The sequence below is a fragment of the Stegodyphus dumicola genome, chromosome 2 (assembly GCF_044657685.1).
Source record: "Stegodyphus dumicola isolate Sdum_Otavi_A_Nest chromosome 2, ASM4465768v1".
Lineage (NCBI taxonomy): Eukaryota > Metazoa > Arthropoda > Arachnida > Araneae > Eresidae > Stegodyphus > Stegodyphus dumicola.
The window spans coordinates 204,446,368-204,462,359 of record NC_140769.1 but is presented as its reverse complement, the minus strand read 5'-3'; the positions used below and the strand labels follow the sequence as shown (position 1 = coordinate 204,462,359).

Below are 15,992 nucleotides of genomic sequence, written 5' to 3'. Positions count from 1 at the left end.
AGGAAATATGGAAAATTAGCAACGGCTTTCGCCGGGAATCGAACCACGGATCTCTGGAATACCGGCCCAGTGTGCAGAACCACTACACCACGAAGGCAAGCTAGGAAAGCGGGAGAAATAATCTATTCCTTATTTTTTAATCTATCATTTTTGTATCCGATTTATAACGCGTGCCGGTAAATTTCGATTTGATATTTTGTATTAAATGCGCGTAACATGATGAAATATACGTTAGTTTCTTTCAGCTAAGCAGGTTTTTATTTTATTTACTGATCCAGTTAATAATATATTATAATATATTAATAATTATTCATATTTTATTTACTGATCCAGTTATGCATATCTTAATTAATTTATAAATTAAAAAAACATCGTTATTTAATCGATGACGAGTTATTTTCAGATTCAATTTTGATTACTTATCAGTTTTAATTAGATGTTAAGGAAATATTTGAATTCTGCACTGACATATTATCGATAATAAAGTATTTTAAAGTATCTGCTTTTCTTAACCTTTGGCTTTAGGTTTTGCATTTAACGATTTTAATTAAATGTTAGACATATTGAACTGTCAAGCAGTAGAATACTGTGGGAAAAAAATATTTTTTTGTAAATTATTTGCATTATTTTTAATTTTTCCAAACTATAAAACTAATTTTATAACAGAATATAATCAAGTTTATTCTGAATACCAAGAGAATTTTGTTTTGTTCTGTTTTTGCATTCTTTTTTTTTGTTTTCATTTCCTTCCAAATAATTCTTTAAATTAAAAGAGGCTGAAGAAGATTAGGTTTACTGTATGGAATAAGTTTTGAATAAACCATTGACTCTCTTTAATATGTCTTAAGGGACAATTATTAAATTTTAAGAGATTTTATGGGCCTTTTTTTAATATTTCTATTACCACTTTGATTTATTGCTGACGGGCTTCAATTTGACAGCGCAGATTAATGCTGATTATTAAAACCCTAGGTATGGCTGGGCGAGAATGGCGCCATCTACCGGGTCGAAAATTGTGAAGCGCCATCCGGTGTTTGGCGGTAGATGAGAACTCGGGAAATCTACGATCACTTCTTCTCCAGCTTTCGGATCGTAAGATGTCGAATTGAATTGTGGGAGTGCATATTCTTCACCTCGTGGTTGTTAAATAATATAATTACTTCCTTCGGTTTATGTGAACTGTCACTGTAAAACACGTTATGTTGTTGAAGTAGTTCAAATTCTATCCAGAATCCATGGAATTTCTTATATTTCATCCACGCTTTTTACCTTTATTTGTGTGTACCAGAAATGGATGTATATAAGTGATGGAAGGAAATTATCAGTGAATGAAATGAGAAGGTTTTTGCTTTTTGATAATAAAAAGTCTACGTAATCCATAACACGCTTTTTCCAACTGATTGCGTAGGAAAAATATGTCAACTAATGAAAAACCTGAATCACATCCGCATTTAATAGATAAGATTGCATTTAATTTTGCAGGAAAATTTAAGCTATATTTTTGAATCGCTAAAATCACTATATTTTATAGAATTTTATTATTTGCGTTAAATTATGTAAAATTTTGTTTATTGTTAGGCTCTTTTGCATGCTTGTAAATGATTTGCAAAATTGCTCGTAGAATCCTTTTTTTTTTTTCCCTAGAAAAACTAGAATGCTTAAAAATAAAGTTTCTTATTAGTGATGATTACTTAATTCCATGTCTTATTAGTGATTTTTTCTTTTAATGGATTATTTCTTTATAAGAATGAGTAGTTCGACCATATTGCAGTTTTGTTATTAGTGATTGTGTAATTCATTTTATCCAGTCCATTTTTAGGTTTTAAAGTTCCAACGCTAATTGTGTTTATCAGGGTATATTTAATTAAACTGCCAGTTATAAGTTCTAACAAAAATTGATTTTTTATACCCTATCATTAAATATCTACATTAATCTACTTTTAATATTTTTGCCAAAATTAATTTTTAATTAAAAATTGACTAGTGCATTGCAATTTTAATATTTTCAACTTTTCATTTATTAACCACATTTTGTGTCATATGTAAATTTAAACATGAGCAAAATTATTCCATTTAAAAACTGCGTGCCTATAAAAGTAATAATTTCTCTTAAATAATTATATTAAGAGAGGTTAAACTTATTTGGTAATGCGAACTTTTTCTTTTTAATATTGTGTGTGTAGGTATATACTAAAATGCAGTTTTGAGAGCTAATATTTAGTTAAAAAATGTAATTTAGAAACGTCATTTTCGTCTACTTTACGAGAGATGTTGTTTCCTCCTTGGTAAACGTCAATGTGCTGAGAAGTACGTTTTACAGTGTTATTGGCAATACAGAGTCAGGTATTATTATAGCACGTTAATCAATGCGGAACATGATTTGATATATAAAATTCAAAATTAAAAAATTTATTATTTAAATTTATTTTATGCCCAGCAATAGAAATCTAAAGGCAACAATTCTTATTTAAAATGTGTTTCATCCAATATGTTGCGTCCCATTTTTATCTGAATGATTTTTGGTCGCAATATTTTACGTTGTCCATTTTTGTTGTTCAGAGGAAATATTTGCATGATTTTTGCCTTGAAAGTAATTTACAGATGAAGAATTCTGTTCTCAATGAGTAAAGGTGATGGAATGCCTCCCGACGCAAAAAAGTGATGTTTATAAACATGGATTTATTCTTAAACTACTCCTGCGATTTCACGCTGGTGAAATTAACCGCAAAACTGGATTTATCGTTATAGTGTGACACATCAGAAGGATTATCAAAATGATATACCGGTATATGTACTTTTTAAAGTCCAGCCATGAGCCATCGAAATCAAAAGGTAAGGTGCATTATTTTATTTACCAGTTAAATATAATTAAATCCTGTTTTTTACTATATTCTGTTCACTCGTACAAAAAATTTCAGTCTCTAATATGTTTTGATGTAAGTCGTTTATTTATTTTCTTGTGGCTACTTAACTATACATGCAAACAGAAGCGACAATTTTAGTCTTGTAAGTGTATAATATACGACGTTAGAATATGTTTTCTGTTTAATTATGCTGAAATATTTACGCTAATAAATGTTGTGTTCAAAATTTTGTGGCCATCAAAGGTATCGAAATACCATTAAGAGACCCGTATACGTTTTTTTCCTGTTTTTTAACTAACTGATTTTCAGAGTATGCTAGAGTTACCTGTTTCATATAACATACCTTTGTAAAGGATTTTCTGAGGGAAGCAGGCTTGTATTGACTCCGTGAATGGGGAAAATCATGAAAACCAAATGCGAATATTTCGTTTCACAAAAACCGAACCCAAGAAAAAACCATCAGCTTTTAGCGGCTTAATCCACTTGGCCTCTGATGGCACATTACATTATTTCTCAGTCTGTCAATTTGTACCTTTAGTTAGTAATGTACGGCTATTAGCAAGCCAAGATCTTATTGCACGGAACTGGCAACAGCTTTCAGAATTGGCAGAATGCCAAATTATGTGGATGGCTGCAGCTAATGAATAGCCATTTCCCCAGTTTTTCATAAAATATTTTCAAGTTTCTACCAGTTACAGATTAAATATTATTAGTGTTTTATTAAAAGCAATATTTCTTTTAAAAGGTATTTTTTATGAAATTGAAAGCACATAAAATTTTAATGATACAAGTAATTTCTAATAGCAATTCTAGTTCTCTTAATTTCCTTGTATTTAATGCCAAACTCTTTATTCAAAATTAAAATGGATTACTGCTCCCCCGGGGAAAAATACTAAAAGGAATATAAAATAAAGAGAAGGCAGAACAGCTGAATTAGAAATTGAATAATGGCACCAAACAAATAAACTGTTTCAGAGGAGCTGTTAATTTTTTTAATTTCATAATTTTAAAAAAATTCAAAATATAATTTTAATTATATGAATTTTTTCCAGACTCTATGCGTAGAATGATTGTTAATAAATATTTGTTCTAAATATAAAAAATATGTTGAATAATTTTTCCACTAGAGTTGTTGGGATAATGGTTATTTCAGAAAATATTGATTTTGAGAAGAAAAGAAAAAAAAATCCATTTTTGAGTAATATTTCATATTAAATAGATTGGCAAAAAGGTATATTTTTTAACGTTTGCTAATGTTGCTGTTTTTACGGGCTGCTGTAGTTTTAAGTATAACAGATGGTTTACTTTCTAAATGCATGTGTGACACACGTAGTACATTTAGAAAGATTCCTATTGCTTCTGTAATCAAAACGTAAAAATACATCTAACTTATAACAAAAGCAGAAGACTGAAAAATCATTGCAAATGGAAAATTCCGATAAGACAAATAAGTAAAGAAGACGGATAACTTGTTATGCTTGCATTAATCAAGCATTATGAAATGATAAAAATTAAACCTGCATTTATAGGATTAAAATTAGCTAATGATACTGAGTGGCAGTTTAAAACAATTTTATGGATAAAATGTAACTTGTGCCATTAGGAAAATTAAAAAGTAACCACTAATTAGCCCAAAGGAGCAATTTGTCCAGAAAGGCTATTAATTTCGTTTTGGCGTTTTGCATCGTCCACTATAAAACGGCGTTTCATTTTTCAAATTTTTATATTTCCTGAAATTAAATAATGAAGGATCTGCATGAATGTGCGTATGTTTCTCGCATTGTGAAGAAAACAACAGTACCTAGAGTCATCAAATTTTTAATAACGTAATCCTCCACCGAATATGAGTATCCGGAAGCCGTAATTTGGAATATGTTTTATTTTCGATTTCCTATTTTATAGCAAAACGAATTTTTAATTAACAACATGATGATAAATAACGGTAACACACAAAACGTTCAAAAAAACGCCCTTTTGGGGCGTAGTATAAAATGTGAAAAATTTCGGATTTTTGTTTTCATTTATTTTTTGTTCAAAGACCCTATGTCCCAGAAAAATTATCTACATCCTCATGATCTAATAAATAATCCTCATAGTGTATTATATTGCATATAGATCGGATTATTCAACACCCAAAATAGGAATAAATCATAACGGCAACAAAGTTGCTGCTGATCTTCTTTGAAAATTCGATAAACATTTTTCATTGAAATTAGTCGTTGAATTTGGGAGTGATTGTAATTCAAGTTAGAGTGCATTTCTTGCAGTCTTTCAAACGGTGAGTTAAACGTATCCCTTGAGTATTTTTGTTGTCGTAGGTACAAAATGCTGAACTGTCATAAGAATTGGCTCAGTCTAACAAATACCGTTTGAATTAAGGAAAATTCCTTAAACAGTTGCGAAAGAGTAATATTCTGCAATTTGATGCTACGCCAAATTTATCGTATTCCTGCATAAATCATAAATTTCAAGGTTTTTCTTTATTATAAGTGTGTAAGGATTATGTTAATTTTATTAACAGTTAAATTGTAAGTTCCTTTCCTGTCGATTCTTAACTTCAACTTACTACTTCCGGCCAGAACGTAGTTTTAGAATCACGTCTAAATACATAATGAGGAAGAGCAGTATTCAACCGCGAAGTTCTTCGGTCTTAGGGAGAGAATTACCAAGTATTCTGTCTGCACGCGTCCGCCTTTTTAGGCTATTCTCTAAGCTATTATTATGCTCGGCCATACTTTAGGCCCTTGATAGCTTCGCAGTCAATTAGCGTTAAGGGGCCAACTCGGATAAAATTTTGATAACTTCGGATATATCTCTTTAGTTTAGATTAGTTTTAGTTTACTTTTTAGCCTCTTAAGTTCAAGCCCAATGTCGGCTTTTATTGTACACTCCAAGGCGGAATTCTGTTAAATCTTTTTTGAATAATAAAGGGTTATTTACCCATCTATCTTGTTGTTTCTTGTCACACGAACTCAAGCGATTATTCGCTTATCAATCCTTAAGATTCTTCACTTCAACTGCAACTTAGCATTTACAAAGTGAGGAAGTGTACAAGTGTTAGCATTTCCAACGCCCTCTTTCAACGATAAAAAGTTTTGCTGTCGCCTGAGCGGTAGTTTTGATAAGTCTATAAATAAAAAATAAATATAAAGCTCAAAATCGTGTCGAGCTTTTGCATTAAATATGCTAGAATCTAGTAAGTATAATATGAGCACCTAACAACACGTTCCTTCAACTGAAAATAACGTTATGTGTTCCGTTGTTACTAGTCGGTTAGTTATGTTACATTTACTTTTGGCATAGAGCAAATTAAACTGAACTTTGATAACACCGAACCTCTTTCCATGAGCATTATGCCGATATTTATGGTTTAATGTCGTGCTGTTGCTTAGCAGCTAATCTGTACTTATTCCAATTAACTATATTAAGTTTAGAACTTTAAACAAAAAACTTACAATCCGAGCGAGTTTCAGAATAAGAAGTATAGTTTTAAAGTGTATAACAAACCATGTGAATGAAGTTTATCAGCAAGCCATATAATGAAGGAAAACACCCATGAAAGATATATTTAAAAAATCACAAACGTATAACTTTTATTTCGTGTCCATATAAACGTCATGCTACATTATACAAGGTAATACAATAATCATGCTACATTATACAAGGTAATACAGTAAGAATACAGCTTAACCCTACTTCAAGTCCTTTTAATTAAATTTTTCTGCTCAGGAAATAGGCAAATAAAGTTAAAGGCGGAAAAATAATCATTTCGCTTTTGTATTACCTTGTATAATGTAGCATGGCGTTTATATGGACATGAAATAAAAGTTATACGTTTGTGATTTTTTAAATATATCTTTCATGGGTGTTTTTCTTCATTATATGGCTTGCTGATAAACTTCATTCACATGGTTTGTTATACACTTTAAAACTATACTTCTTATTCTGAAACTCGCTCGGATTGTAAGTTTTTTGTTTAAAGTTCTAAACTTAGCTTTATTTCGCATTCGAATATTCTTGTATTTAAAACGTTTACATAAATTGGAGGCATTTTTAAAGGTAAAATTCTAGCCGAATTTGAAACAATATCTGTTGGAACATGCGCATATTTCTCAGTGATTCTGATATTCGCGAAAGCATTGGTGTAATGCATTTTTAATATCTGTCATAAATAAACCATTGTGTCATTTTGAATGCCTTCATCTGTCTGTTAATGTTGATTTCATAGAACCTCGTTCATAAGACAGAACAGCAGTATTAGAGGATGATAAACGTGGTAATAAAGTGGTTGTGACATGGCAAAAATCCATATCTAATAAAATAAACCCAGTGTCGGGAAAGAATGATATTCTAAGTAAAATGGAAGCCAATTAAAAAACACTAATTGTATTTAGTTATTGAAAGCATTACAATCCGCGTCGATTAACGTTAATTCTCAGGCACCGAGATCCAGTTTTTGTTTTGGTGAGATGTAGATGTCTTTTGATGAGAGTGAGACAAGGCATCGAATGTTCGAAAGATGTTTTAACTCCGTTTGCACTACAACACGAACTAGGCAATTCCAAATTATGTCATTCCGTATATTTCTATTATACAGATTACTTTATAAAGAGGTCATATAAAATTATAGCTAAATCCAGTTACTGCGAATTCCATGCATGTGATATGACCCGCGAATGTTTTAAGCACAGAGTTATTCTTTTCTTGTGTTCATAACAATATATAATAATAAATAGTTCTAATGTGTTGCTGGGCTGATGGATATGATTAAATAATATACGCGAGGGTTCTATACTAAGGAAAGGGGGATTCTGTGAAAGACCTTTCATGGAAATGTAGCTCAGAAACTTGAAGAATAAAATGAAGAGAAAATTTCAAGTTTCACAATCGTATCTTTCAAGGCGAAAAACCACAGAAACTATGTAAATAGCGTTTATGTTGCTTGTAATATAATCCAGATTTAACTGCCGGTGTTCGGCTGCATGAACCGATCAATTATTTAAGGGTGGTGGTGGCATTGTTTTTAACTAATATTTGAAATAATAATATCCACGTACGATTTATCTCAGAAATTTAAAATTTATTGCAAAGGTTGTCGTTCAGTCACTCACGACGAATCGCTCTTTAATATTCTGTTTATTCATGTGAAAAATTCAGTTTCTTTAACGTTGATTTCATGGATTAGATCTTCTGTCAGATGCCTGGCAGCCTTCCAACGCTGCTTTGAATATGTTAATTCCAAGTACGTTTTCACGCATAGTGTTCTCACCTTCGAGTTGGACTTTCAATGCCGTATTTATCGTTTTCTTTTTTCGACTGAAAATTTTGGTTTCTCTTATGGCGTTTGAATCCCGAATTGATGGATTGAAAATCGTATCTGATGTAGCATCGATTATTTTTTTGTTTTTGTTTTCTGCGAAATATTTTGATTCAATTCGTATCTTCATAGGTTTTAATTTTTCTTTTTAAGTTTAATGTTACATTCTTAAGACAAATAATGAAATACACTATTTAATATTTATATGTTGATTTAAAATTCAGCTTTTCGTTCGAAATTTCCATTTGTGTCTTATGTATTACCATTGTGAAGCTGCAGAGTAAGTTTATGTTAAGTGATATGCCTCTCTGTTATAAATATTTCTCTTTTGTATTTTAAAATGTTGTAGAGCCTCATCTTCTTGGGAAGTCTGCGCTTAATCGAGACTCTTTATGAATCTAAGCGGCTTATCGTTATGTCCAGTAAGAAAATAAAGAACGTAAGAAGGTGTAAGATACCATTTTATTTAAAACTCAAATAGTTAACAGAAGGCACGCTTTATGCTTAAAAAACCAGCCAGCATTTATGGTGTAAGTTAAAACTAAAGTTAGTCAAAGACTACTCAGAAATTACGCGCTCAAAGACGCGCAGAAATGACTCGTACGCGCAAGTTGGCTCAGATGCATTACCGACGTGACAAGCACTATAAACAAGAATAAAGCATCGATGAAGACAGACTGTTAACCGTAGAATTTTAACTAGCAATGTGGTCTTTAGCAGGCGCAACACGCTCTGATTAAACAATTTAAAACCTTCCTTTAAGTATTGTCTCTTTCTGGCTTATTTAAATACGCGCGAACTATAATAAGCATTCTGGCAGGAAAACGGAAAGAGAAAATGGCAGTAAAGTTACTGAACATAAAATAACTAGTTATATAAAATAAATGAATGCTTTAAAATGTTTATTTTAGTTTTAAAAGCATAACATTGACATTATATGGTACTTACCTTTAAGATTTATTTAGAGTGCAGTAAAAATTTAAGATTTGGGAATAGTCAGTATTAGATTGTCGTTATTGTTTTAAGTTATATAGTATATATTAGATACTGTGATATCATTTCTTGAGGGAATAAAAATATTTCTTCCAATTTTGGGCCAGATACGCTACTCAAATAGACGAAAAAATGAACAAGAAAACTGCAATCTGAAAACTTCCTGTTACAGCCTAATAGCTCAAAAAAGAATTTATAATTAAAAAGTATTACAATATTTTAAAATTAAAGAATTATATTTCTGTATCAGTTAGATTGTGTATGATGATAGAAAACTGTCATTAATCGCAAAAAGGCTGTTTTATTTTAACTAGTGTAAATTTTTTGCATTATTCAAATGTAAAGTAATAAGGAAGAGAAATTGTTGCTTTAAAATTCTGTATTTGTTAATGAATTTTATATTGACCGGAAGGGAATACGTCAACGTAGAATACAAAAGTAGGTAAAAATGTAACTGCATGTTGGTACAGATTTCAAATAAAACTCTAGCGATTTTTAGAAAGATTAGTGAGAGCGAGTTTTGATCAAGAGGAAAAAAATTAAAATATAATTTGAAGTTTACAGATATATTCCTTTTTTAAAAACATTTGTATTAAACTGAAAGATTTATCTATATTATTTATTTAAAATTTATTTTATGTAACATTTTCTGAACGCTCGTCCACTTTTCTTGCCTAGTTAGTTTTAAGAATCTTCGCGTATTTCCAGTAAAATAAAATTTATTTGTAACGTCTTTATTTAAATATATAAATTTATTTTTTATCGATTTTTAACTCTAAACGTATTTTGCAATTCTGAAAATGGTGATGAATCAACATTTCTCAAAATTCAACCCCTCCTTTTTTTTTGCAGATAATATATTCGCTGCAGAATTAAAATATTCCTTCATTAGACTTTAGTTCTATGTATAAAATTAATCGTTAAAGTTATACCTTTTTTAAAAAACTGAATAGTTTAAGACCTTGTAATGATTCATGATTTACATGTTTTTTAATATTTTGTTTTTTATCTCTCGTTTTGCGCTGAATAAAATAGACCATTTTCTGATACCTATTTTTCATTCCGCTATTTCCTGTTCTTCTTGTGCATCGTTTAAAGAAAAACTTTGCGTGTCTGCCTCGTGTTAGCGTGTTACGACGATTTGCGCTGTGTTATGACAGTTAGCGGAGGCGCGTTCATTTTCCAGTGTCACGAACGTGTCGTGGCCGGAGATAAAAAATGTCTTTTCTTGCTTCTCTTTCTTCCCTCGTTCGTCCCTATCCCACGTGTGAAGAAAATGCAGCTGTTGGCGACTTAATCGATAGTGCAGAGATTTCTAAGGAATACTGCCACACAACGACAAAAACTTTACGTCTTTCTTCGTTGAGGTTGTAGCTAGTATGTGAGACAATATGCTTCAGTTATGGTGTCAATATATTACAGTCTCAGTTCTGGAAACTATTCTAGACTTTTTGGAATCTTTTTTACTGAATCAGGGTATAAGGTTTATTTTAGTCCACTCTTATTTTTATTTAAATTCTTTTCTGTAACTCATGTTTCCTCCGTCGGACATCACCAAAATACAAATGAGGTTGAGTTTAAATAGCGAGCGAATTTGTGGATTAGAAAGAGCTCCGCTATTAAAATAGTTATCTCTAAGTCATTCAGTCGTGTGCTAATCTGAGTTTTGATGAAATATTTTGTACTTGATAGCCCGCAAGCTGGAAGCCGCAGTAGCTATATCTTGGTTAATGAGTCGATGAGGTTTATCTTATGTATTATGTGTATTTAATTATTTAAATTTATGAGACTTTGGAAGTGGCTGTTGCTAACTTTCTTTAAATATTATTTGCGCTGGATTTCATGGTTTAGATAAAGTTTTTAATTAAGTTTTACCTCTTGTCTGTGTTAGAATTTCGACGTTTAATCAGTGCGAAAATGGAAAATCGTCTAAGCACAAGATTAGGTGTAATAGCTGGTTACATTTATATTGCATGGCCTTCAATTTAAATTTCAAAATTATAATTTAACGCTAAACAAACAAAAATTAAATTTACGCATATTAAAAGATTTAAATTTTTAAAATTTATTATATAATACCTATACAAAAAAGTACATAACCATACAAAAAGAATCTTCCAAGGTTTGGTACTCGATATGTGCACACCTGATGCTGTGGCAAAACTTCGCTTGCAACCGACGGTGCTGGTTGCCGTTTTGTTTTGCATCGGGAAGCAGCTAGGCTCATTGAATGTTCTATTCAAAGTGCGAATTGTCTCGTGTGTAGATTTTTCGTTTTGGTATTCCGTAAAGGAATCTCTGTTGTATTGTCACAACCGACTTACATTTAGCGAATTTTAAGATAAATTAAGCTTTTTTTGCAGTGAGTGGCATGCTTGGGTTATTTTCCACTCAGTGCTGTGCTTCGTGGTGTAGTGATCAGCACGCTCGGCGCGTATTCGAGAGGTCCGTGGTACGAGTCCCGGCAAGGGCATTGCTCATTTTTTATCTCTCCTGCTTCAAAATTACCTAACGGCTGTACATACTTATTACAGTTATTGTAACATTTTTTTAAATTTGTCAAATGCCAGTTACATTGGCCGTTAGGCCATTAAACTCCTTGTTTGCCAATAGCGATGAAATCTACAAGAAAAATTTGTCAATGCTTCCCACAATGAATGTTCAATGAATGTCCAAATGTTCCGCCGTCATTGGCCGTCCACTATTACATAAAACACACAACAGCGAATCAGTGCTTCTGTAGACAGTCATGTCCCTTCAATAGTTTAAAAGATGCAAACATCAACTGTTCACGGGTGGGTTTGTTGAGAGAACACTTCAAAGCTTGCCATCCCAAGCCTGAGTGGCAAAATCTCTAAAAGCAGTTATTGTAACATAAATATTGGAAGTCCTAGAAAGAATTATAAAGAACCCTTCAGTGTTCCAAAAAAAATCTAAATATATTACACCTACAGTTAGATCGGTTAAGCAAGTAGAATGTGGGGCATAAATCTGTTTAGATGCATGCTTTTATTCATTTCTAATAACCAAATAAGTTTTTTATACATATCACTGAAATAATTGGCATCATTGAAACTTCTTTCTACTCCCTGGGCATTCATTTATTGTATTAATTCGCGCAAGGACCATTCCACAAGATTTTGTGTCACCTAAAAACGTTTTAAATGACACTGGAAAGAAATAGAGTTACTATTTGCGTAGAATCAATTTCACCATAGCTAATTATAAAGAAATGGTTTTCACGAAGAGCAGTAGTTCTATCTGAATCTTCCACAGTAGCGCCGAAGAGGTTCAGATGTATTTTGATTCATGTTTTTAATTTAACTAACAATAAAGGAGAGAATGCTCTTTGGCATTATCAATTAGAAGTAAAGAGCAAGTAAAGACAGAGATGTGTGAAGAACACATTTTGTGCTCATTTCATATGGTTATGAGTCATATCTAGATTCTCCAAATGTTAGAAATAAACTAGATAACAAATTTTAGTTTTTTTACTATTATTGTCCGAAGACTGAAACGGTTAGTGACAAAAGTGTGTACTGTTTCAGGTTGTAGGTCGTTCGTTTTTGAGGTAAGCATACAGGGATTATAAATAAAATAGCGGCAATGTAGTTCGAGGTGATTATGCACATGCATCTAACATGAATAGAACGCATTACATGGAGCTAGTGCGTATGCATGGAGTGCCAGAACAGTCAATGCAGCGAGAAGAGTTATTGCTGTGCACAGTTAAAATGTGATGTGTACAGTGCCGCAAAAGGCTTATTTACAAAACTTGAGCAGTGATTGTAAATAAAATGTCCTAATACTGGAGGCGAAAATGCAATGGAATATCATTAAGATTTACTTAAAGTCTGCATCAACAATGTAGTTCCATATCGGAAGGTTGCAAATTAGACGAGCACGTTTCATTCAGATCGGGTTGACACAGCACATTTTGCCGCACAAATTGCCCATCCGTTTCTGTTGAGCAGCTGGATTTAATTTAAGATCTGCATTCTTTTGCCCATCATTGGGATGTTCGAAAGTATTCTGTAGAAGTTGGGCTTAGTCTTCAAACTATGTGAATGTGTCCTAATAATTTCTTCTGTATTCCATAACTGATCCGTGCAGGAAAATTCTGCATCATTGAGATCAAGAGAAACCACTTCACACACTTCTACTAATCCTCAGATTTGACGCAAATTGCAGAATCTCGTTGGTGATAACATTTAAGGATCATAATGAAATTCGTATTTAAGTTCCAATAAAGTGTTTGTGCTATTTATTTTGCCACTACTTACAATACTCCTATTTTTAATCGAACGAATTTCTATTGGAAGATATAAAAATAGTTTAGCTGAATTCATTTTCTTTCTGTACTATTTCATCGTACAAACTAACGGGTCGTTCAGGTTTCCCATTAAAGAATACAAACAAACTGAATCCGAGAAACAGACGGTCTTTCTAGCAGAAAGCATATTCCATTAGTAAAGCCGAAATTAAATCTTTCATCGCTAATCATAATGTGTCTCTTAAGCGTTCGTTTATTCAATTGTCCCCCTAAAAAACCCTCTTCAACAATGAATTAGATTTCCTCGAAATGAATTAGATTTCCTTCTTTATTCCACATTCATCAAAATTTACCGTCCTTAATTAAGGATTTTAATTTTAATGTGATTCTTTTAATAATGCTTAAAAGCCTTCTAGTATCATAACATTTAATACATTTTACCTTTTCGTTTTATTCAGCAGATGGTGTGATAATTATTGCTTCTTATCTTTATTATTTTTTTATTTTCCTTTCTTGCGTATTCTTTATATAGTTGCTTAAAATGACATAGAATATTTTTTTCCATGTAAGAAAACAATCTCGCTTTGCAGTGAAATGCAGTGAAGTTTTCCATAAAACCAACGTCAGTATAAGATTGAATTTGCTTATTCTCAAAATTCAAATTGCCATGCTCCCTTCCTGCGATAAAGAACGAAATTCCAAGAATACTTTCTGAAAGATATGCTAAAAATGTATTTGCGAAGGGCCCATTGTTATAAAATTTTCCATCTTCATGTTTTAAAGTATATATATTGCAAAGACACTTTAATTTTGATTTCGTAGGGCGTTTCTAATAAGATTATACGAAAATACATCTTTACGAAGATATATGAATACAGTGTATACTTATGACTAAAATGATAAGACGTCGTTATCATTTATAAACATAACATTATATGTAACATATAATATTTTATTTATTCGTTAATATTTATAAACGTAACAATATATATAACATGTAATAGCTTATTTTTTCGTTAACATGTATTTCATATTCGTTAACGTGTATAAATTCATCATAACAATAAGGATTTAATAAATGGTATATACAGTAAACAGTTTGATTACTAAATGAAATTGTTTGTTAATGTAGTTTTTAATATATGCATTACGAGCGTTAATTAGTCTCCAAAGTTAGTTTATTATAGCTTTACATTTTATTTTAAATTTTGCTTTCAGTTAAACGCACTTATATTACAGGGTTATCAGTTTTTTTTTGGGGGAGGGAGAGGAATCTTGAAAAATCAATTGCGTCATGGTCATAAATCGTAAGTCAGACTTTCCAGTCGCTATTGGATGTACTGGCGAAGGCCTATTAAAATCGCATGCCAGGTATAATTTTCGAGCCAAAGTAAATTTCAGTTTTAATGATAATCAAGTAAAGATCCCCAGAAAAAATTTCATTTCTTCTATTCTCGGTGGCATGAATGAAACATTTTATGCAACATTGTATGGAACTGAAGTAAATTTTTACTCGTACCGTTTTATGTAGTTCATAAACAGCGTAGACGTAAAAAGCAGCTACAAATTTAAGAGCAGCTTAATGTTTGTTTCTTGACCGTTGGATGACATAAGTACCAGCAGTGCAATTCAAATCGTAAACCATTCATGAAGTCAGAAATATTCTAAAGATGACATTGCATAAAGTTGACGTCACCATTTGCTGCTTGGTTTAATTAATGTTGGTAAATCTTCGGATTATGGTAACTTGGCGATTTTTTGGCGAAAATTTGGCGACCAACCCTGCTACAGCTACCTGCTAGTTTTTTTTTTTTTTCCTCTTGGACGCTATTTTGTTTTTCTCGAAGTAAAGGGGTTTTTCCCCCCCTCTCAATAATCTGCTAGCCGAATTACGCTTATGCTAGAACTTTTATGGAAGAAAAGTGCTTAACATGACGAAGATTAGGTGCGAAATTGGGAGAAAGTGCAGAATCGCCCACTGCTTCGCGCGTTTTTAAGAATTGCACATACGCGGTATCCATGTACACATCAACCTATTTTCACTTAAAAAAAACATCCCAGAATTGCACAAAAATGGCATTGCGCACACGCTTGACTTTATCCATGAACACATCGACCAGTTTTCACTTAAAAAGTCAATGAAAATTGACAAAAATCCAATTCTTCTTACTCTTGTAAAAAGCGCCAAACAAATAAGTGGGCGATTCTGCACTTTAGGAGCGAAATTGTTTCTAAGCACTTATTAGCTAAAATCACGATCGGAATTTTCCCGGAAAATGTCACATGACATGTCTCATGGTCTCTCATTTCTCTGAGACAAAATAATCTGTGATTCGATCTGTGTACTTCTTAGATTATTGCTGAAGTCCTACCTAGTAACCTTTATCGCCTTACCAAAATGTCGCCAAACTAACTGTTACCATATTCCAAAGATTAGAAATTAAAATAACGAAAATCTTATTTGCACAGCGGTGCCTCTGCGTGTTAAAACTGCGGCGCGCTTTTAAAGGTTTTGCTCTCTTCTAGTTAAAAGCTCTTCCATGTG

General features: G+C 32.0%; 1 protein-coding gene across 8 annotated transcripts in view; it reads left to right on the top strand.

The window, feature by feature from the left end:
- The window catches only part of LOC118181150 (coiled-coil domain-containing protein CG32809-like), a 1,535,131-nt gene that overhangs the window by 898,278 nt on the left and 620,861 nt on the right, over positions 1-15,992 (top strand). Inside the window, exon 1 of one of the 8 annotated variants that reach the window (XM_085811662.1) lies at positions 2,619-2,832. The exons of the other annotated variants lie outside the window; for them this stretch is intronic. Coding sequence (XP_085667788.1) covers positions 2,775-2,832 — 58 coding nt within the window. The 5' untranslated portion in view covers positions 2,619-2,774. Of the gene's footprint in view, positions 1-2,618; positions 2,833-15,992 lie in introns of those variants that run through there. 8 annotated transcript variants of the gene reach the window in all.